Source organism: Bombus impatiens, unplaced genomic scaffold (genome assembly GCF_000188095.3).
Source record: "Bombus impatiens unplaced genomic scaffold, BIMP_2.2 scf_0548, whole genome shotgun sequence".
NCBI classification, from domain to species: domain Eukaryota; kingdom Metazoa; phylum Arthropoda; class Insecta; order Hymenoptera; family Apidae; genus Bombus; species Bombus impatiens.
Window position 1 is genome coordinate 2,348,645 of NT_176967.1, and position 24,662 is coordinate 2,373,306.

Here is a 24,662-nt window from a genome sequence, read left to right on the forward strand (position 1 = left end):
TGCAGAATCAGCACGGGTCCATTCCAGCACAGTCGTCGATGGAGAATGAGCGCGCAGGTCGTATCGACCTGTTTGGGAGAGCGGCGCCCTCTCATCTTTTCATCCCCTTCCGACGCAGAGCTCAGTTCCCGGGAAAATCCAAAAGACACGAACAAATTTGAAAACTTCTGAAAAATCGCCATAGCTGATATCGATGTTCTAACGTAGATTCGATGTATAATAATTAATCAGAGGTAGCGACGGATCTACTGTTAACGAAATCGAACACGATGCTACCAATGTTCGTTGAGTAATCTTTTTACGATGAAAATTATATAATCGTTTTATTCTTTATCATTTTTGAAATCGCTGACATCGTTGTTTCGATCGAGCGATGTTGGCGCGTTTGGGAATTCATTGCGACCAACGAGAAATAGAATCCGTCGACCGATGCTCGTTAAACGTGATATATATCATCGTCTAATGACGGAAAGCCGTCTGAAGACGCGTTATGTAAGAAGCTTCCGTGCGATCACGTAACTTCGATCGCATGAGGTTTGACAATTATTCCGTAATATCATTATCCTTGATCCAATGAGCTGCAATTACGGTCTTTAAGAGATTACCAGGTACCGTGGAATTTACGACAGAGCTGCATTAGTAAACGAGCCTTTCAGATCGTTACCTGTTATCGTTACTTCGTTTCGGAAAACGTTTCGAAACGTTGATAAGATAGTCACGGGTCTACATTGGTGATCAAGTGGTCTATTCTAAACTTTAGATATCCGACTCTGAATCGGTGATTCGAGATTCTATAATTTCCTTACTTTACATCTTTCGACCTAACCGGTTGTTTTTATTCCACGATTATGCCATATTAAGATTTTCTGATCATAAAACGATTGAATAATAAAAACGAGCGAACAAAGCGAAGTCAGAAAACAAAGAAAAGTGTACCTGCCCTATTTTTCTCCTATCATCTTCGTGTATTACGTCGCTGTATCTATTTAAAGAGCCAGGCTAATGGAACCCATTTTTCCGGAACTGAGGGGTGGAAGATAGAACAGGGGAAGGAAATTTGAGAGGGAGGGAAGAAGGAAATTACTTTGTTCGATTCGTAGCTGTAAAAAGTCGTTCCTTGATCATCCGCAACAGTTGTCGAGCTAAACAATCCCACGGATTTCGTAGTGACTTTCGTGCTAAAGCACCGTGAACCAGACTGTAAGTGTGTCACGAGGGGTCGATTCTAGGCCGACCTATGACGTACGACTAGCAATCGATATCATCTAAATACGATGCACATTTGCGAGCGGTGAAGTCATTCTCCGGAATACGTGCACTTTGCGCGCGGATGTTCGATCGCCACGCCGAGCCGCTTGTTAATCGAGATATATCTACGACGACACCGGAACCTACCTTTAAATATACCTTCCGTATCCTGTAATACGCGCTAGGCCGATCGATCTCGTCGACACCTGCCTTCGACCCGTCAACGTGTCATAACAATCGAATCAAAGCAATCTGTTCATTGTGACGTCGCCACGTCGTTTACGTGGAAACGTGACTAACACGTATTCTTTCGAGAATTCTTATTTTCCGATGATGTAGAAGAATGGAAATAAAATTTTATGTATCGATAGCCAGAAGAATTGTTGCGAGATCGAAGAAAGAAACTGTTGAAAGGCAGGTGAATTACAGAGCAAACGATATCTCGATCGGTGATTTTCGAATATTCGCAGGGACGAAAGACGAAACGATCGAATCGAACAAATCCGTGTACCCAATTAAATTACAAAATTGCTTTAGGGTAGCGGTGCGATTGAAATTAAACGAACGCGTGTTGCGATCGATAAAACGATAGTAGAAACGTATTTTACCTGATAAAAGTTTCTGGTATGTTTGGAGGAGAAGAAGGGACCAGTGTAGGACTGCAACTTGGCGATAAAGGGGACGTAATCGCGGGGGTGCGAAGGCAGGTGACTGGATCGATTTCTGTATCTGGCGCGCGCCTGTGTTCGAATGGTTGCAGCAGTGACGCAGACGCGAATCCACGCGAGATCGCGTGCTTCGCCTCGACAAAGCTATTTAAAAAGATATAAAAAGAAAAAAAAACACCTAAAAACGAAATACTACAAAATTCCATCTTAGGAATCCAAAAAAGTATTAAACAACGAAGAACACGTGGCAAGAAAAGAAGAGAAACTGAAAGAGTACGAAAATAAGCGTCGCTACGTGAATGTGAAAAGAATGAGACGTGAAAAAGTAAAAAGATACAATAAAGAGACAGAAAAAGGAAAGGGAGAATAAAAGACAAAATTGAATTGTTTAGATGAGACGTACGGCAGCAAACGAAAACAGAAGATACAGACATCGCGATGGGGTGAAAGAGGGTTGAAGCAAGACAAAGAGAGCAGAAGAAGTGGGAAAAAGATGGTAGAATGGATATACACACGAATGCCGGGTTGCCTAGGACACCACATGGACACCACGTTCGCGTTACGACGTCACGGGACGCGATGGGGGTGGAATGCCGCGCAACCCTCGGTCTATCGTGATGTCTTAGAAAACAGTGCTCGCGGAGCAGGCCACGTCGAAAGTCGTGCGGTGAACCGCGCTCCGTCACGCTTCGATACTCACACGAGAAAGGTACGAGAAATCTCTCAGCGCGCGTGTGTAGACATTAGAAATCTTGGAACAAACGACGACTTAAAAATAGAAAAATGAAACGTAGTGTCGTTCGAAATTTAGAAAGGTAACGAAATTTGTTTTGGTTGTTATCTTGCACTGCATCGATGAAATGGAATTATTTTTAACTGGTAAAAGTTATTTTTGATATGATCGAGGCACAAGTAGAACGTTTTGATCCTACGCTGTCGCTTTGGTTTTGTATCGATAGGCAAGTTACGAAGATAGATAGTGGAAGGAAAATAGGAAAAATTCGATCTCAAAGACGAACGTAATTAAGATAGTTTTCATTTGTAAGGTTCAGCTTTCGTTTCCTCATCACGAACTCTAATTGCAAACTTTGATCCTGAAGGGATTATCCCATAATTCTTTCTGTAAGAAATTTAATTATATCTTCAAAAATTCAATTCTGAAAAGAAAAACGAGAGAGAGAGAGAAACGATCGATGCGTAGAAAATCTGTCCAAACGAACGAATCGTCGATTTCTGCTCGATAATTCTTTCCGGTCGATCGAAAATCGTTCCGGGACGCGATCATCGTTTATACGCACTCGCGTTCGTCATCACCGTGGCTGATCCCATCAATTGATTAATGCCACCCTCGGCTAGATAGCTGGTGCTTTCCGGTGGTCGGCGAGATAATAAAAAGCAAACAGATGAATCAACCGGCATTCAAGGCCAATAGGCGGAGGCGGCCAGGACCCGGTTCGGGGGCTCGAGAGGGTGGCCATCCCCCTTTTGTAGCCTGTCAACGGGCATAACGGAGCTGCAAGGGTCCATGTGATTTGATTATGTTGGTAATACGCTCCGTATGCCACCCTAATTGCTGCGGCCAGCCCCCCACGACGCGATACTTGCGCAACGATCGCGCAGGAATCCGATTCGCTGGAAGAATTTACGGTAGCTCGTTCGAGGGTAACTTGTTTATTTTTCCTCTTGGAAACGGCCAATTTTATTCTATCGTAAAATCGTACAAGGCAATATCGCCAAGTAGCTGGAAGAGCGACGCAGCTAGGAAAAGGGACTTTTTCGGAAAATCGTTTCGAATTAGGAAGCTCGAAGTAGTAACTTATTAATTGCTCGACTACGTAACAATGAAGATATTTCTTTCTTTTATAAATTAGTCAATAATTCTCCGTCTTTTATTATTTTATTTTATTTTTCTGTAAAAGAAAAGATCGAGGCTAGCTTGGTTAACTTCTTCGAGTGAAGTTTTCGCGAACTTTAATTTACATAAACAGGATCGTGTCGATGATGAACTATACGACTATTCTTAGAAATATTCCACGATATATAATATTTTACGAGCGCAACTCGCAAAGTCCAACAACTTAACTCGTACAAGAAGCATCGTCAACCGTCCCTAACTTGGGAAGGTCGAAAGTGGTCGTCGAAAGCTTCGATGTATCGATCCAGACGAACCTCCTTAAGGCTGTCGTTTCCGCTATCCTCCACCTTACCCCCGCCTCGATAAATCATTGTTTCTTTACAAAAACGTATTCCAACCGCATTTCACCTGCAGAGATTGCACAATTGTCCGCAGTCCAAGCAATGATCGATATTATCGCGTATGCTAGTTGAAACTAAATTAATTGTTGCGCCACCTTGGTAGAGATAAAAAGCGAACGATGATGTCAGGATTATTATTGGCGTCATGACGGCGTCTAACCAGCGTTACAATTAGAAGATTCGCATGCAATCTCGTTTCATGACGTCAGGATGATCGTTAGAAATATCAGAGATCGGGCGATAACGTAGCGAAGGTCTTTGGCTGCTCGTTAATATATTTAGCCTTCTCGATGCTCCAGAAAATTTCTTCGCTGTTCCACTTCGAAACTGAATCATTTAAACAGCGATCGTTTCGTTAAACGATCGTTCGACTCGTATCTGTTTCGATCTGCGATCGATAAGCGACGTGTATGCTAGCTAACGATGTTGGCGAATTAAATTTGTCGCCTCGGTTTCGAGCTCAATTATTTAGTTCAACGAATTATAGTGCTGCCACGTCGCATAGGGATGTGAAATGCAAATATAGATTCTCAGTGGCTCTCAGCTTTTCACACGGGCCATCTTCAACCATTCTTTATGCATCGTTATGATGTAATTTTACTAAAAAAGATGTAACGTACTCGCGAAGTATAGGCTGTTAAAAAAAATGGCTCGCTAAATCTGTTATCAAAAATTCATGAAACGTGGAACCGTGCACTCGTTTAGAGAAGAAAGAAGTTGACGGAAACCCATCCAACGACTCACAAACACTTCAAAATTGTCCCCAATTCGCCTCACGATCTCCATCGCGAAAATCGGTTGCCCTAATCGAGTTTGCACACGAGGAAAACGTTTGGCCGGACCACGATCAACCGGCTGTGATCTACGATCGAAGGGGGTTGCGAACTGAAATTAGCATGCGTTCGCCGGAAAAAAGATTTGCGTCTCCGATACGCTCTCGAGATTTTTCGAGATAGATGGTTCGCTACGCGAAACGCGTCTTCTGTGCAATGCGTGTTCGCAATGCGTGTCGTGGACGCAGATGCGGGCCAGAGATACGCGCGCCACGTTAACCCATTAATCGTGGAATTCCACCCTCGACGGTGGAGCTGCACCGCTTGTAAACTGCCGGATTTATTACGGCTGTATTTATTAGGCAGAATAATTGGTGTCGTTGCTGATCCTCCCACGAGAGGCGAACTTTACGAGGAGATTAACATAATCGAGCCCCAATTAACTCATGAAAGACAAACGTTGCGCAACATTTCAATCGCGATATCTTTCATATTAGTGATTTCTATTTCTTAACGTCTGTATTATTATCTTCGACGAAACAATGACTTTATCGTGCAATTTTTGTTCTTTGTTTTATTTATTGCCATCATCGAATAATCGATTGTCTCGATAAAGCAGATGAACGATCGTTAACGAAAGATCTTCAAAGGGTATCTTATCGAAAAGATGAGACTTGAAAGTCTAAGCAAACATCCCGACCGCCGTCGACATTAGGTGCACCACCAAGGCCGCTGCGACGTTCCGCACGTGACCTTAAACACTGCTTCGTGTCAAAGGTCTGTGACCTCGCCTTTACCTGTTTTACCCACCAAGTATACCATGCGACATTCAACTTAAAATAGTCTCCTTCGAGTAACTTCATCCTACCCTATCCGATGACATTTACGGTAGAGTAACAGAGTTACGTATCAACTGCAAATGAATTTCTATACGAAGTTGATCGATCGTATTTCCAAAAATATAGCAAATCATAAAAATTACCGGAACAAGAAGATCCGGTCGAATTCTAAATGGGAATTCGCGATGGCCTCTCGGCATTCCGGTTATCGTTCGTTAAGGTGGTAAATCATTAAGCGGATGACGGAGGTCTCGCTTTGGTTGCGCGGTAATAACAGTATCGGTAAGTAATAGCCTGGTGAACTGGCTGCGGCACTGTGCATACCTAGTAATGCGGTAGTGGCAGGGTTCTGTTGCGTTATAAAGTGGCCTTAAGGTGTGCACTCAGTGTCCAGTTACGCGAAACCGTTGCCGCTCGATATCGTCGCGGCTGGCAGTTTTGTCTTCGGTATTGATTCGTCCGAAGTTATGCTGCACACCGTTCGATATCGTTGTGCAATCGCGAGAATATGCATCTCGATGTTAATCGCCGTCACAATGGACATGTTAATCACGTCGCGCTAAAATGCTACTGCTAACGCGTTAATTGTGGGAACGAGACGCTAATGAATTCGTCGTGCCGCAATTTAGCCAAGGAATTATTGTATCATGCTCGATTTCCATACGGTTATGGTAGCTTAAAGATCGAAAACACTTTATCCATCCCGATTATATGAAATTCGATCGTTTCTTTCGAAAAAATCTTGCGAAACTCTACCTCAAAATCATCACGACATTTCCCAAGACTCGAAACTACTTTCTCATTTTCTTTCCCACTTATCGTTAATACGGCTGTTTATCTTGTAAAATATCACATACACGTTGGTATCGATAATTATTCAACGAGGAGCATAAATCGAACCGGGAGACAGGAATACGGGAGGCGGCCGAACGTCGCCGCGTGATCTCGATCTCTCGGCCGGTTGTCGGCCAGCGGGATTAATTATGTATGAGTTACTTTCGCGCGTTTAGATGGCCGCGTTTAAGCCCGTTTCACCGGTGGCAGTGATCCGGCGCGAAGCATAAAACAGTCGGAGTCCTTGCCACAGCCTTGCGTTTTCTCCTTGAGGCTTGAATTCTATTTAAATACGCGGCACAGAGCGCGCGACCCTTGAGTGGGGGCCTGTAGAACTGGCGGCATTTCTACTCGCTCTTTCTGCGCTCCACGCTGTCCTTTTGTTCCCTGACCGCCTCTTTCACTCGACTTCTCCGCGTTGTCCGCGATTTCCGCTCATGTTTTCATCTTTCTACGCTAGAATAATCGACGATGTGGTTTATTAAACGATCGATCTTCCCAATTCTTTGTCGTCGAGTGGTTTCATCGTTGATTCGCTCGAAAAGGTAGTTTGTCGCTTGGGATTATAATTTATATTGGGATTTAAACAATTTGTACGAATATAGAGCAAGGAAGAGTAAATGAAAATTAATTGGTTATAATTGCCTTCGTTTATTGATTAGATCAAATTAGTTAAACGTGTAATTGAAAAGATAACTTGTTGCCTGATGTAGATCTAACTTGGCTCCACATCGACGCGTTCTCGTAATTGATAAATCTGGCCTTTCTCCGAACTTGCCCAAACTTACATCTCCAAAGACGTACGAAATTCTCCTTACAAAACCATCTTGCCGAACCACCACAAATATACCGTAAAATACAGGAAAAAGCATAAATCTTGGCGCATAAGGCTACCTTTGAAACGTCCACTTCCTGCTCCCCTCCATTGGCCAGCAAAAGAAAGATCTCCGATACGAGTAGTATCTTTTTCCGAACACGCTGTTAATCAGGTTCTTTCGATCAGTTCGTGTCTGCGGCACTTAACAAAAATAATGGAGATAAACTCGCGGATGCTGCGTTAATGCTACAGAAAGTTGGGACAAAGAGACGCGCGGGATTCTGGCTCGCCTTGGCGCGGAGCCTGTCAAGTTCCTGTTCCCTCTTCAAGGTCCGCCGGTGGCCGACGTCTGAGTCAAGCGAGTCAACGCGCTCCCGGCTGCTGTCCCTCGTCGTGTTTTTCCGTTGTCGATGTTATTCTTGCACGGATCACCCGCGGACATTGTTCCCGGTGACCTGACGCTTTCTCATGGCCGGATGGAACTCGACCATCCAGAGAATCAACTGATCTTTCCTTATTTGGTCATAAACCGGATGAAAAGAATGAAACATTCTTCCTGTTTTGCTTCACACCTGCTCGTAAAAATACAGAGACTCTGTTTCATTTTATATTTGGTAGCTGGCCCCTCTTACATAATCTTATCGGAGGAAAAATCTTACGATTCATCATTTTTCGAGGTAGAACTGTGAATAATATTTACATACAACCGTAAAACCTACAATATATTATTTGTCGATTCATTGATATTATTGGTTAATAAACGATGACGATTGAGTGTGAATGAGCTTTCTATTTATTTGTCGAGAGTCCAAAGAGAAAAAGGAATTACTCAATAACGAGCAATGGGTATTTAGTTTGATTAATCTATTTCAAGAATATGAGTCAGAGTAAGTCGTGTTTTGTCCACATATTGTTTGTAATCGATGAATCATTACGACTAGAAATTCGTGTCCGAAAATGTTCCACTGATCATACGCAAATTTGCATCACGTATAGATAGCTATAGTTTTATTATTATGTTTTTTAATAGATAGCTTTCACTCGACAATTTATCTAGTCTCTCTCTCGGTGAAAACACGAAGAATATTTCGAAAAAACGAGTTTCAAAGAAGCCGGAGGCTTCTCGATATAATAATCATTAAAAAACATCTTCAACTCGTTAACGAATTAGGTCGGTGCCAGCAAAACGCCAACAGCATCAGTAACGCGTAAATCGATCGTAGATCATAGATAAGTTCTCGGAACTGTGTGAAAGAAGACCACGTGCCCAATTCTTTCAGATAAGCGAACGAAGTAAGAGAACGCTGGTAGACAGGAAGTCTGGTCCAGGGTTAATACGTCAAATATGGTAATTCCTGAACAGGGACCAGCTAAAAGATCGTTAACGGAAGGCCCGTCGTGATTTCAAGCCGTCTGACCTCCAATTTCCGACTTCCCTGTACGTGATTCCGTCGTCGCAGCTTTGTAATTTACAAATCGGTAAATATCGATGAAAAAGCCTATTACCATCCGTCAAAATCTTGCATCTCAGTTTTCCAGCGATAGGTGGTGATTCTAATAACCGGAATGCGTGTTAGTTTCAGATCGACCAAGATCTGCGTGCCTTTTCGAACAACTTTCGTTTGGACAACGTCGGAACATGTCTGGCAAACGTTTGATCTCGTCTTCCTGGTAGGTGTTAACATCGAATGATTTCTGGTTAAATAAACCGCGTTTGAAGCTGTACCCTAGACTTCTCAAGAAACGTGTCAGTCTGATTTTCATGAGCTTCGTGGTTACGTGCACTTGTTTAGAATCGGGGCTGTCAGATTTGCTGAGGAGTTCACGACGTTTGCGATTACTATTCTAGAAGATTGGCAAAACGATGTAACAAACTTTTGCTCTTTGAATTCTACGATAGTTGTTACTATCGTTACGATAGAACTTCATTTGCTCGAGATCGTTGATCTCAAAGAACAAAGTTCGAATTACTAAAATTTATATAGTAGAATCTCAGTGATTTGTCGTTCAAATAATAAAAGTTCACGTTCGAATAAGTGGACTCGAACAAGGGTACACACGATTCATTTGTCATGCTACAACGTTCGAACCTCTAACCTCGCCAAAATCGTATCATTTCAAGGCAGAGTCTTACGCTGCTCATTTGTAGATCCTCAAGTAGCTCCGAGGAGAACAACGGAGGACCGAGAAAAACATACCAGTGGCCGGATCGAACAACGACAGCGACCAGAAGGTCTAGCTTGATTTAACGAGGTGGCATGCCAGCGCGACCTCCGAGCTCCACTTCCCGGTACGTGAGTCAGGATCGCAGGAAACGGTAGCCTCCGCGAGGATGAGTGCAAAGATATCCCTTGCGAATCGTGGAGCGGCGCAGTCGCCGGTCAACCATCGTGGCAAAGCATCGTCGGGGCTGTTGCTCGCCGGAAAGTCTGTCAAGAGGCCGTCGTCGATGAGTAAGTCCTGCGAGTACTATAGCGGTCCACGTGGACCGTGATGTGCCGTGTGCGTCGTTAAGCCGCGAACTCGAACGAGTTTGACAAATTATCGCGACTATCGTTTTGACTATTTGAGCATGATATCTGTAGGAATTTTATTGGTTCGGAATACGATCAAAATCCGTGGCGAGTAGTTTTCCATCTGTTTGTAATCGTAACTTTACATTTTAAGATAACATTTTAGATAGTAGAAAACGTGTATTTCATGATTATAAAGAATAATTAGTCGAGGATACGATGGAAAATTTTTGCGAAGAATAGTTTCTAGTTTGTTGGGAATTGCGGATCTTTATTTATCGATAAAGAGCTTTTCGGAAATACGCAAAATATCGTCAGCGTTAATTAACTCAGAGTGTCTTGAATTTTTATATATTTTTATATAAAAAATAAAAGAGCGTGAGTCTTTGTTGGAATGTTTCGTTAAAGTTTATTAAAATATTTGTATCTGTGGACTCGATAGTGTTTACCGCTTCCGTCATCATAGATAACGCGATATTACGTAAGTACGTATATTTTTCACTCTTGTTTTTACATTGATTGCCTCACGCGTGATTCCCCCAGTCATTGTCTAAAAATGCGTCAAATAGATGAGAATTCTTTAAAACAAACGAAGAATCCAGTTCTCGTTTACAGCATGACGTTTGCAGATTGACGTAGGAGTTTCAATGTTTCGAAAACAAAACGATTGGTCATATTTAGAAAATAGAACGTATTATCTGAAGCAAGCGTCGTACTGGGCATCGCACAGTCATTCTTTAGATCGCAACTAACGTTCAGTCATAACTCGATGAATAATCGATTGACATTTTGTACGCGTAAGTAAAGTATACGTGTCACGATACCTGAGTAGAAATTTCAAATGGATGGAAATGTTTGGATGACGATAAATCAAAATTCATCGAAGCGACTTCCATGCGTATGCATTTCTATAACAAGTTCAGCTGCAACATCTGCGTCTCACGTGCCTTCTCAATGACGATCCAACCTCGAAGTCGAGTAAATTTCATTTCGAGGTCGTTCCCTTGCCGAAAATACGCTACAGTGCTTTCGTTTTCGTTCGCGTCCGACGATCGAGCGTGTCATCGTCGAATAAGCAAACGTCCAGCCGAACTTGCTTTCACGTGGAAATTCTTAGATCAACAAATTCTTTCGTCGCGATACATTTCGCAATGCGAGCATCAGCAATTCGTGAGCAGAAAGAAAACGTTGAATGTAGGAGATTCACTTCCTCGTAGACCTGTTGATAAATTTATTAATAACATAACTGAGGCGGCGGGGTCTCCGATTCGAGAAAATTCCAACGTTAGTGAAGTTAAACTTGGCTAAGTAGTCTAGAAATACGTCAAAGTATCGACTCGAACTAGTCTGGCTGTGACTAAGGAAAGTTACATACGAAAGAATCGATGGTAGAGCAAGAACTTGCGCGAACAATAGCCCCTCTGGTGGCAGACGCGTGTAATGTTGCCATAAGTAATCGATTCTTCGGTGATTTTAGCGAAAGCAGACGAGCAGCGTTTAAATCGAAAGATTTTAACGCGCCTGTTTTAAGGATTAATCCAATCGAGTCATTTGAAGTAAAAGATTTAGAAGTTAAAAGATACCTAGTTCTCTGTAAGATTCTTCGAACGAGCAAACGTTTACAATAACGTTATTCTCTGCACAACCAAATATCTATCCTTTCTCTTTTTAAATAAAAATTTCGACACAACGAAACAGGCAAACAAACATTTTTACACGATTTTGTATTTAGTATCTATTCGATTAAAATTCCATCGTGCTCCAATAGGTCGTAAAATGCGGAAAAATAACCGTAGCAAAAGCACTTCGAAACGATTAGTTCCCGAATTGGTTCGCGTGGCCACCTGTTACTGTGGAACGGGAAAATTTTGAAATTCGCTAATGACGCATTATTCGTCCGGCTTAACGACACACACCGTATGCGTGACGAGATTACACGAGTGAACGAAGGATGCGTTCATTAGCCGTAGAGGTGACTGGCACCGAGGAAAGAGTTGTCAAACGAGCCGCTGTTCCGAAAGTGGAAGGATCGTCCAGCTTATCACGTCCAAATACGCTGTTGAAGAGAGAGAGCACCATGCCAGCCTTGACGCGCGGTTGCACTACTGCGACGCTGCCGAGGATCAAGAGATTCAAATTCGGTGAGTCGGGCTCTACTTTCACATTTCTTCTCTTCCTTCGATATTTTATCAAGTTGGATTTCCGTCGCGTATCTCTTAATATTATTTATTTTACGATAAAATACTTTAAATCAGTTGCTCAGGATTTAAGATTTATTCGATCCGAGGCTAAATCGTAGCATCTGATTTTCATATTAATAGGATTCTTTCGTGGATATTTGATAAAATGGTACCCTCGAATTTTTTTCTTCTTTCAAATGTATAATTTATAAGAACGTAAATTATTTTCAATTTCTTTTCTATTTTAAATTTCCTTTACTAGATTAACTATATAGCCTTAGAATTAAACATATAGCCTTGATATTATAATATATATGGCCTTAAGGATTACGTAGAAAGATGATGAATTCGTATTCAGTTAGAAGGAAGATCGTTACGGGTCGGGGATACCCCTGCGTGATTTTTAATAGATAACGTCAGTCTCGGGTTAATTAGAAGCGTGACATCGTCGTGCGAAATTCAGCTTGTGATTCATAATCGTCAGATGGTGCATTTTTCCTTCTCGCGTGACACTTAGTGGTTACATTGTATGTTGCAATTGCCCAAGAATTATCAGCTTATCGATAGTATTCAAAGAACCGAATGAGTCTTGCCGTTTGAATCTTATCTGAATATCAACTCCATTCATGTAAGCGTAAAGTGACCGAGCTTTTTGAAATGCACCAGATCAAGCACGAAGAAGAACAAAGTGATCGAAGCTCGATCGCGTCCTAAGTAAGCACACTGCACCCATATCGATCCGTATCGATCGATATCCGCAGCCTATATTCGCGAATTGTCGATCGGACTGTCGCGTAATGAAACTCGGACGCGGTTCGAATACGTAATTACCGCGGAAATAGTATACGGGCCGGCTGGTCAACGGCATAAATATAAATACCGCGGTCGGCCGTTGGGCAAGCGAGTTGAGCTACGACACGCAGAATCGGTGAGTCAAGTTGTGTGTGACGCCACTCCGCCGCGCCGCTTCGAGAACCACTTTCTATCGACCACGTTCGCGCTCGCGGCATTCCGCTTGTCGTTCGACTATCGATGACTCGGCTGTAAACGTTCTTTAGTCGAAAAAAAAAAAGAAAAAGAAAGAAAGAAAGAGAAGGATGCGATTCGTCGTTTAATCATATCGATCGCGTTGCTTGACCATCGATCTTTATCAGCGTTTCTGGAACTCGTATTCTTTACGTCTTTACTTCTTCCTCTTTCCGTCGATTCAGCCATTCGAGTGAATTCCTCGAGCGAATTTTAAGCGACTCGACGAACCATTGCGATATTAACGTTAAGCCAAGTGAAAAGCTAAACCGACTAACTGCATTCTTGAAAAATTTCTTAACTTTAGTATCACAGTGGACGATTAGCGTTTATTTTTTTTTTTTTTTTTTTTTTTTTTTTAGAAACAGATGATGAAGTTTGATATAATCGAGCTTGGCTGATTCGATAAATTGGTTGGAAAGCGAAGTGTGAATGAGGAAGTTGCGTGGGATGTATCTTGTAATTCGTTGACTGCATTTAGGATCCTCGTTGTTACAGTATTTGTCAACGTTGTTTGATTTAGTGGAGCGCATAAATAATTCATGAGCCACTTTGTTTGATGATCTACGAAAAAAAGAATTCAACGTAATGCCGTGAAGGCATCCATCAAATCCATTCTTTTATTATCTGTACACTGTACGCTAGGTGACGTCAGGTTGATAGCACAAAGACGCATGTTTACACGCGATCGAGGCTGTATACTCTGTGCGTTATCGGAGTAACGGCAAGTGTTACGAGCTACTATACGGCTTAAGCAGGCGACAAATAATAAAACGAAATCGTGGCAAAGATACGGTCTTTCCAAATTTACCGAGTTCGATTCGATAAGATTTCAACGATCGAAAGTGAAATTCGTGAAACCAAGATGAACACGATCCAAGGAACATGATCGCGCTTTTGATTCGAAATTCATCCGTCGATCGTTCCGTTTCAATCCGTCAAAATCCATTAAAATCCATTAAAATTTCAAACCTCCTTCATCGAATACCTTTCGTTTCGAAATGTATTTGGAATTTTCACCATCTTACAGCCCAGTTTTCGACATGATATCCTACTTAAAACGGAAATTTGTTGTTTTCCAACCCTTTTTCTCTACGATTCTCAAGCATCTTTGCCGGTGAAGTGCCAATTTTCGTTATTTCGACGATTTCTCACGAAACATCAGAGTGCATTGGAAGATGTCAATTGAGACAGTTCTAACAGACAACGTAAACCTTCCGCGTGCAGAGGTATCGTGTGTGCAAGTATGTTTATCGCTCGTTCGACCCGAGTGATGCTTCTGTGTATGATGTCAGACTCTATCTTTGGCGCGGAGTAGATGACCACGCTGAAACCGGGTTGCACATCTGCGCATACACGCGGATATCTCGATGAAATTCGCCTAACGCCAATTTGATTAGACGATTTAAGATCAGGTGAAGATTTGTCAATGAATTTGATAAACGGGCAAAACGCTTGCAATGATTTCGAGACAGGACACGTGTAAAGATAGACGCAAGAATTCGTGAAATAAAATTTCAAGATAAAAATATAGCTTTGCGATTACCGTCGAAATGGATACTTTCGTTCGAATAGTTGTTTGATCTATGAAGACACGTCTATCTCTACGTGTGTATGAGTTATTTTTATCGTTTTAATGGCGCAAGTACATAGGAAAATGATTACACCATGTATCGTTATATTCTGGAGAATATTTGTTACCAAGGAACGTCATACCGTGAAAATGACAGAGACGCATCGCGTCATTCGCATTTACTTCTGCTTTTCCTCATCTGCAGCGTGTTTTTCGTTTCACAGATATTCGACGCAATCGTGCAAACGTGCACATTTCGCGCAACCGACTACGCAATCTAAGATTGTTTCTTTCTCTTCCTAAATTCGTGATGTGATTTCGAAAATTTTTATCTTTCACGTACAACGATTCTTTCTTTCGATTGACGAGGATTTTATGTACAAGTACACCGATACGGGCAATCTTATCTAAACGAGTGGTTTGATCAAGAATTTATAAGCGCATCGATTAAACTTGACAACTGGATAATTCGATAACGATAATTCGATGTGGTCGGTGGATAAATTTAAACAAAAAATACAGTAGCGATCCGCCACTGTTCGAATCGATTAGAACCATGCGACCAATGTCTGATGAAATTTCCGTTTTCTGATTTTTCGTTCTTTTCTTGTCCGATACCGGTTCGAGAAAAGAAGTTTACACCGATCGATAACAGATCGACAAAACCTGATTTAGAACGCCGTAAGAAAGAATCTTAATGTATATCGAGATTTCGTTTGGAAATTATCTGGTTCTTTTCAACTTACACCAGTCTTCTAGTTAATCTAATTATAGAACGATTAATATATAAAGCAAGATAAGGAAGTCATTTTTAATCGAGGTACAGAACATTCTTGTAAAATTGAGGCAACCCAGTTATCGATGAGTCAAGAGAATGAGTCTCAATTTCATCTGAACAAAAAGAATTCGCGTTAGCGCATTACCGTGACTCGATTCATCGGAACAATCTCGTACGATCCGTGAAAAATCGCTTTTCACGCGAACCGTAAAACGATCGTAAAACAAAGACAACCTTCTACGATGGAAGGAGAAAAGATTTCTTTTTAAAACAGTCGCTTTACAAGTCTCGCTTATGATTCCAAAAGCGGAATACAAACAATCGAAAAAGAGACTAAAGATAGAATCGCTATATATATTGCTGCGTCTTTTAAATACCGTCATTGGTCAATTACACCAATATCTAACTCGAACTAATAAACTCTAATTGTAAGCGTCACGGTTTAAGGATCATCAAACAGACAAAAAGTATCGTTGGTAGATCGTCGGATGAATAATTCATGGCCACGATCGGGAAAATCGCCATTGGCAGAAACGAGGCAGAAAAGAAAACAGCACGAACGATAATAATAGCATATTGGTCGGCGCCGCGTTGAGTAAACGGAGAGAGACGCTTGGTTCGGGACGCGACGATTTCCAGTCGTCCGAATGGATGGACGTCGCGTGAACTTTCACCGCGTCGCACGAGACAGGAACGCAGGTGACAACATCGACCTCGCAATAATTTTTGTCGGGTAGCGTCGACGCGTGCTCAGCGAATTTTTCTAAACTCGATCGTCTCGTATTCCGCGAATCCGAGTATTCACTCGCGATTTTACACGAAGATTTTTCGCAAACAACGAGTCGACTTACGCGGAGGTCGAACTTTGGCGATTTTCACGTCGGAACGTGTACTCGTTCGAAAGTTTAACGCAAATTATTTTAATCGTGTTTATCTCGCAAACATAATTTCGGAAATTTTGAAAAATTATAGACAATCGGTGCGATATGGAACACTTAGAATGGTAATGGTAAATGGTATTCTCAGCAATTCCAGATCGACATCCGACGTTTCACGTGACGGGGTTAATATCTCGTGGAATCGAGACGTACGATCAATCAACCTATTGTTTATTGTCGCGATATCGTTCTTATCAATGGAAAATTCGTCATTGATCTTTCAAAAAAAAAAAAAGAAGAAAAAAGGAAGCTTCGCGACAGCGAACTCGCGCGCGCGTGTTACCAACGAGAGGTGAGTCATTGGCTGGCTCTCAGTCACGTGTACGTGTCTCCACGTGTACGTGACTGCATTTGTACGTACGCTCGATGCACACACGGATGCCTCGCCTTACAGTGCCGTACGAGCATCGTGGTTCGTTTGGAAAAATCGCGAAATTCTTGGTAACGTCGATAATGCTTATCGTTTACTGATCTGACATAACGCGAATCGAAGATTTCACTTATAGTGCGCTAGTCGAGGTGAATCACTTCTGCTTTCGAGTCGGTCGCCATCGATAGAACTTTTGCGATCTTTGGTTCGATCGTTGGACATCGGAAAGAAATTATTATATTCAAAATATCGGGGATGTATTCTTTTATTTTAAATAAAATATTGTACACGATTGAAAGTTTTACAAACATGGACTTTAGGTATAATTTTAAGGTGGGTTCGAAGTGATAAATTTAAGGTGAAACGTGATGTAGATAAAAGAAATTTACGGGAATGTCGTGTTTAAAAAAGTTGAAGCGTGCGATAGTCGACTGGACAGAATTAACCAACAGACAAGGTGTCCGTTCTGTACGAGTGTTTATTTTATCTGAAACCAAGTATACATGAATCTATTAATACGTTCGTGGAGCAGACTCGCTAAGTAGTTACTAATTTCTGTTACACGTGTGCAAAACAAATACATCAGCACGCATTATGACGAGACTGATATAATCGGGACGACGTGGGAGGATGGACAAAAGTTGTCGGTAATTTTCTTTTCCTTTTTTTTTTTTTTTTTTTCATACAACGAAAACGAGGATTGATGATCAGACTGTCATAGTAATGATCAATTTTCTGTGATTCGTCGACCGAATTAGTCGAGCTCCCGATCTTTCAGCTTTGAACCTTAGGAAAATGATTAACGACGGTTCTTTGACCCCGTCGAGCATTTTCGTTGCAGGAAACTTAACAAGCGCGTGTTACCGAAATACCAAGTTATTGTTTCTTCCTGGCCAAATGGAATCTGTCGACATTCGTCTTCGAAAATTTATTGAACGTGTCATGTATGAAGGAACGTGACAAGTATATTTCAAAGAATTGTCCGAAAATGAATTCCGAGATAAGAGCTCGTTGCGCAGCACAAAACACTACGACTAAACCAGCTCGGAAATACATACGATCGGTCGTCTTTCTTAACCGAACAAATTAAAAAACGGGGCGAATGTCAAGAAATTGAAGAAAAATTTCGAATAGTTCGGAAAATCCGGTCGAACGATTGCGCTGAACATTAGTGTACGTACCTGCTCGATGTTGATGGCGCGCGCGCGCCTCCGAGTACCTCGGCAAGTCCTCCCGATGCGATGGTCCGTACGCTCACTCACTCACACGAGTAAGTTCGTATAGAAAGGCACTCACACGATGGCCAAGCCGGGCCGTGGCCTCGCGTTGGTAGTACTCGTAGATCGCGATCGGGCGTTCCGTGGGGACGAGCCGTTCAGTCTCAGCTCGTCGGCCGCCGTGAACGGATCTATCGAGCACGCTCGGTCGATCACACGGTCAGCATCGTGTTTACTTCCGGCCCCCTATCGTGGTAGCACAGCGCAACCGGAAATGTTGACGAAACGAGCCAGGCACGGGGGACGTCGCACCCGCGTGCCAACGCTCTCCTGAACATCTCGTTCTCGTAACCGAGAATAATCTATTTCTTCTCTTCTCCTCCCTTTCCTTCTTTTTCTTTTCTTTTCTCGTTTCCATTCTTTTCTCCCTCTATTACCACCTTACTTTACCTTCCCTCTTCGTCGCTTCGTTCTTCCCTTTTATTAATTTTCTCTCTTCTAATTCCCCTTGACCTTTTTTTCGTCCTTTTTCGGTCCTGTTTCTCCGTGTACCAGCCTAGTCTTTCCTCTCGTTACCGGTCGCGTCCTCGAGGACGTTGTGCCTCGAAATCCGCCGGTGAGGACAGTGGTGGTTCCATGCGGTCGCACGTGGATTATCGTCGACTGTTATCGGGATACGGAGTGCACGACGGGTTGGTGAACAGGCCTCGAACGACGACAACGGTGCGTCACCGGCACGGTTCGTGAGGCGGCTGTTGGTTTCGTCGTAAAGGCGAACCGGTTCGATCGATCGGGAAAGGTAGGTGCGTCTGACGAACCCAGCAGGAACGTTTCGTTCAGACCTATTTTTTCCTCCCTTCTTTAACCAACTATGTGCCGTTTTATCGTGTTCCCGGCACATCTGTTTATTATCATTGACCGCTATCGGTTCTTGGTCGTCCGATCGACAAGCGTGTTTGGTAGTCGTTGAAGCGATTGCGGCCGACGTTACGATTCGCTGAAAGACTGGTGAATCTTGAACGGCGACTGGTCTTTCCTTTAATTGAACTGGATGGGGTTGCTGATACTTATCTGGATGGGAGATCGGTGTAATTGCAAGCGTAATCGGGAACGTGGATAAGTGAGATCATTCTCGACTGGGCTGAGATCATTCTGGAGCGTTACGTTACCTCGAACGCTTTTGGACCCGTTGTTCTTCCGTGGAACGTCTTAGGAGGACACGCTCACGCGTTCGGTATTACGAAACGCTTCGGTTCTTCTGTTTATTTTCTTTTCGTTCGTTTTCCTGGCGGTGAAAGAAACGTATAGCAAAGAGTGACTAGAGAAATTTGAAAACTGCTTTTCAAGGGAATAGATGACGAAAGTGGAATGCACGCAGGGATTACACACGGTGAAAATTGATTTCACTTGGGTAATAATAACTTTGTTAAACAATCGAAATCATGTGAATTCCGATGCTTGTTAACACCTTCCTTTTTATCCTGCCTCAAAGTTTTCTATTACATACGTGTGTATGTATGTATGTACATGTGTGTATATATATGTCTGTCTTTTATACGTTAAATCGATCAATATAGTTGATGATTAACAAGACGAAAAGAGTTTTTATTGCCAAGTATGCTAACCACGTTGAACCCTGAACGAAATCACACGATCGTTACTATTACATCATTAGACATAACGAACTTGAATTATCAGGCAGGCAAACCTTCCCAATGATCGTTAACTTCGTGACTGCTCAATCGACCCTGTGACTGAAAAAACGCCTCTCTCTCTCTCTCGTTCTCTCTCTAGATACCGAGCAACTATCAAAATACTTACTCCCGATATTCGTAATGACCATCTAACCCATAAACCTACTCATTTGCAAACGATCGGTTCCTAAATCGTAGCCGATTATTATCTATTCATCGAGAATATCGACAAACGTTTCCACCGTTTTTAAGCTAGCACCTGGGAATTTCAAGTTTACTCCGTTTCCTTTAAATCAACGACCGCGTACAGTCGCTGGAAGCCACTTCCGTCGTTATGCTATGCTCTAAACGCAGCAAGAAAACCAAAGTAATATGAAAGAAGCGTCCCAACATTCTTAGACAAGATGACTCGACGGAAGAATCTGAAATCAGTAACCCACTTGCTCGAAAACATGCTCAACCATCGTGTTTGGAAATCTCTTTCACCTTTATCATCCGGTGAAAACAATCTCGGACAGTTGGTCTATCGCGTGTAAGCGGTCCAAAGCGAGAGGAGTCGCGGAACAGAGGCAGCAGGTGCTGGCGCTACACCTGTCCGCAGGCTGAGAGAACCCGGGCCCAGGTTGTGCGCGCCGCTCGCCGCTCGAAGCGTCGAATTCCACGGCGTTTACTCATTCCAAACAACGAACCCGAAGACTCGCCGGGGCCGGGACGAGTGAAACTCGGTGGCGGCGCTGCTAGCCGCCGGAACGGAAGAAGAAAGAATGAAAGAGCGAGAGGGACTGGGCCAAAGCAGCTTCCTCACCTTCTAATATTAGTCGGATGACTCACTGCGATTCGTTCCTGCACGGCGCGGCGTGCGTCGCCTCGACGGACGGTGTCGTTCGAGTCCGTTGCCACGGCATTGACACGAAACCTTATGCCTGGCCGAGTTCGTGCGGAAGTCTGCGGATTTTCCAGCCCAGTTTCACCGAGTTTGGGTGTGTTTGACGACGTTCGTTGAACGAAAATTGACGATTCCGTTATCTGGCATTGGTTAGAGGTGTTTAATAGTTTTGGTTCAAGAATTCACAGAGAATCTTTAGATAGATGAGTAAATAAAGAGAGAGAGAGAGAGAGAGGGAGAAATGAATTTGGAAAGAATGTTCGTGGTTGAAACGTATGTTGGTAATTCGTGAATTGGAGTTTCGATTGTTGGCAGGGAGATTTAATAGCAGCTTTGAACCGCAGTGCTCGATCTCCGACATAAGCTGGCAATTCAGTTTGATCGCATTTCAAACCAGACTCGGCGAGAAGTTGCAAAATAGCGATAACAGAGACGACGATTGCTCTCGTAAGATCAGAAAATAAAGATCCATATTTCACCTAGTTCTCTCGGTATCGCGCTAAGAACGAACAAAGTCAACAAGGCTCGTCAACGATTTTCACGCGCTTCTCGTTCGCGCCAAGACAGCTCGATAAACAGACGTCGAAAACGTTGCTGCTTTTCGCCCGATCCACGTCAACGGCACTCTAAATATATCGATGCATCGCTCGTCGATCGTCGAGAACGTCCTCGGGTTGTCGGAATCGCGACTCCGACAGATCTCGCGATTTTGCGGCAGATAAAACGAAAAAGGGCGTTGCAGGATCGTGGAGGCATCACGTAACGTCTAAGTTGGGCCAGCGTGGTGCTTGCAGCGTGTCTTTCGTAACGTTTCGGGACCATTGGTCGACGTCCAACTTCCAAATTAGAACAGCTCGATCTGTCACTCTCGCGACAATGGCACGATAAGTTCGGTAAATTTGTCAATGGTGTCTCGCGTACAATTTAATAATGCATAGAAAGATATCTTGTTATATAACATCTTATTACGTACATTACGATAAATATATTACACGTTTACCTAACTTTTACCTAATTTTTAATAACCCGAGGAATTGAAACTACAGTAAAGTAAACTAAGTAAAAAATATCTGTCTCGATTCTGGCATAAAAGTTGATTACCTACAAATTTGAAAAATTCGTCCAGCGGAGATAAAAATGTCGTTTGACATTCCAGCAGAGTTTATTCACCCGATTTATCGTTGTACAGGAGAAACGAGCGAGCAACGTGGCAGCGAGGAAAACCAATGTAGACCGGTGGTTGCGTTTCGTCGCGTTATCTGCACCGTACGTAGATTACGGAGCGGTTTGTAACGGTGTCGCGCTCACCAGCAACCGGCAACGATTCTAATGCGGGCCGACTCGCATCGGCGAGAACGTGCTTTCACTCTCGAACGAACCACGCCGCGGCGTCGATTATTATGCAACCGGAGTCGCGGCCATTATTTCAGGTTCGCTTATGAACGACATCCTCCAAGGTTAATCGAGTCAATCGTTCGCCTCGATGCCAGTTACTCGCGCTTGATAAAGGATTAAGTGTCGCTTAAGCGGACTCGAGAACACGGTTACGGTTGTTGCGCTGATGCGAAGCACGTGTCACGACAGACGTTGTTTCAGCTACCGTTCGTTTATAGGCACGTTGCTGAAAGACGTGATGACAAAGGAGTGTATCAAGAAAATATTTAAACGTTGCGTTACCTGTATCCACTTTAAGTCACGTTACTCAAACTCTCAAAGAGACTTCGATGCTGGTAACTTGGCTAATTCGAACGAGGCTTAAGAATCGTAAAAGAAATTACGAGCAAATTCGATGAGAACAGAAGCAGTCGTATTCTAAAGTAGAATTTCTTGATACTTATTTAAATATTTGATGGAAACTATCGCGAAAACGAGAGAGATTAGACAAGAATAAGGAAGAGAGAGGAGGATCGGTGCATAATACGAGTGCTCGCCGTAACCATATATCACCTAGACGCGTCGCGTTCTCCCATTTACATCACATAATAAGTGTCTTAGCACCTGTGCAAGCCGTGGAATATTTTGGTCGACGTGATCTGCGTAAAGCGACCGCAAATACGGGTATTTCGGTGGCTTGACTCATCGGCTCCGTAACGCTATTTAAAACCGTCGAACGTCGCGGACCGATGTATCGAACCCAGTATTTACCTTAGCCTCTCGATAATTCTACGAACAATTTCAACCGTTTCACGCTGTCAAGACTCGCTTTCACGATCGGTATCATTAAATATCGTGCCGAAATGTCTTCTGTCACAGTTACTTCTACCTTCTTTCAAAAAGAATCGTCGCGTCTGTACGACGCTGTGTATTGCTACTCTTGACGTTCATATTTAACAAAATTGCTAAAGACCAAATTTATCTTAGACCATAGAGTCTATCCAGGACTCTCTTAAAGTGTCACTTCATGCTACCTCGGCTTGTTTTCCTTTAACAAACTAGTTTCTCAATCGAAGTCGCTTTAACCTTTACGTCCACGCGTGAAATGCATCGTACGCAAGACCAGAACGGAAAACTATACAGAAGGAGCTCGGTGCTCGGTTCGTTAATCCGTCCTATCTCGTGAAACTTCCCTCGTAACGTTTCACTCGTAAATTGACAGAGTTAACGAGCAGATATAATGCCGAGCGCACGGCGTGTGTACGCTTTATCTCGTTTCATGGAAACGTAGCAATAAGGAAGCACGAGATTTCATAAGCCATAGAACGAAACAAGTGACTCACTGATTGGACGATGGCTAACGCGAGTATCGAGAGATTCGTGGCATGGACCGCGATCGAGGGCTGTCGCTTTTCCATGAAAGATTAAAGGTCGCTGGCTTTCTCGCCGTCTTCGTTCTCTCCGAGTCGAGTCGAGTCGCGTCGCGTCCCGTGGAGTATCGTTGACCCACGCGTTAGATCTGTCCTGGCTGCAGGCGATAATTCTAGCGAACACGAGACTTCCAAGTAGTTACTTGAAACTAGACTACGAATTTATATCATTGTGCTTGTGTCGTGGCATCTTTGATTCATCGCGTCTCATACGCGAGCAAGAGTTTTGGAAACGATTCAAATTCGAGCGAATTGGTTAGATTATTGTGGAACATACGATTAGAGACAACTGCTTCCTCTGTCTTAGACGCGACAGAAACATTTATGTTTGTTTAACGAAGCCTAGCGGGCTCTATCGGTGTTGCGTATTATCGACTAAAGAGCAACCGGTCAGGTCAAACCGATCGGTCGATATCGCGTACCTCGAATGACTTAACGTTCAAGGTGGAGGAGATGAAGTAACTCGAGTGTTAGATTTAGACGGCACTTTATTTGTATTAGTTGTAGCACTTAACCGAACTAAGTGAGGACTCTGTCGCCCTGTGTCTGTACTCTTCGTTGCTTGTAGATGAACTAACTGAGGACTCTGTCGTCCTATGTCTGTACTGTCCGATGGTTGAAGCTGAACTCAGTTTCCCAGTTCCTGATTCTCTCCTCCCGCAGTTGGATTTCTTCTCCCCACCGTGCCCTTCCGGTTGGTCCTTTCCTGGGGTTTTCCTGACCTCGAATCGTTACGTTTACTGCCCTGGAAGGACACGTATTTCGGAATGTCCTAAAAAGAGGAATGTCCTAACTGTTCGTGTCATAAACGGATGGCCACTCAAATTCCGAATCACAGCCCTGGGAGGAAACGTAATTCGGAATGTCCTAACGAGAGGCATGAGCCTGTTCGTGCCATAAACGGAAGGCCAACTAAAATTTCGAACAATCGGTGTTCTGAAACACCACTCGTAAGATTAACTTGGACAAAGAACCGCTCTGTAATCTGCGATTTTTTAGAAAGCCGCCAATCTACAAAGCCGAATTATCGCTATTTCCTATTTTCCACTCCCACCTTGTTCCCGAAACTTCATAAACCTCCCTGAGCATCGAATGCGCGTCAGAAAGCGCATAACATCTGACGAGAGCACCCTTCTGATCCGCAGCGGCGTCCAGCTCGTGTCTCGATATAACCACGACTGACGTCAGGAGTACGTACACGTTCCAACAACAACAGCAGCATCGGCAGGCATCGTCGCTGTCACCGAT

The 24,662-nt window shown here is 43.2% G+C and overlaps 1 protein-coding gene and 1 long non-coding RNA gene across 2 annotated transcripts in view; one reads left to right on the forward strand and one right to left on the reverse strand.

Annotated features, from left to right (window-relative positions):
• Positions 1–2,515: 2,515 nt before the first annotated feature.
• LOC100747458 (dual specificity protein phosphatase 10) overlaps positions 2,516–24,662 on the forward strand; it is a 67,544-nt gene continuing 45,397 nt past the window's right edge. The window contains exons 1-6 of the mRNA XM_033321973.1: positions 2,516–2,625; positions 8,716–8,914; positions 9,013–9,106; positions 9,585–9,888; positions 11,913–12,089; positions 24,560–24,659. Coding sequence (XP_033177864.1) covers positions 9,768–9,888; positions 11,913–12,089; positions 24,560–24,659 — 398 coding nt within the window. The 5' untranslated portion in view covers positions 2,516–2,625; positions 8,716–8,914; positions 9,013–9,106; positions 9,585–9,767. The remainder of the gene's footprint in view (positions 2,626–8,715; positions 8,915–9,012; positions 9,107–9,584; positions 9,889–11,912; positions 12,090–24,559; positions 24,660–24,662) is intronic.
• LOC117151949 lies at positions 17,064–18,492 on the reverse strand. Its single transcript, XR_004462126.1, has 2 exons — positions 17,995–18,492; positions 17,064–17,300 (listed from the first exon to the last, which is right to left on the reverse strand). It is a non-coding gene; the product is annotated as an uncharacterized LOC117151949 (long non-coding RNA).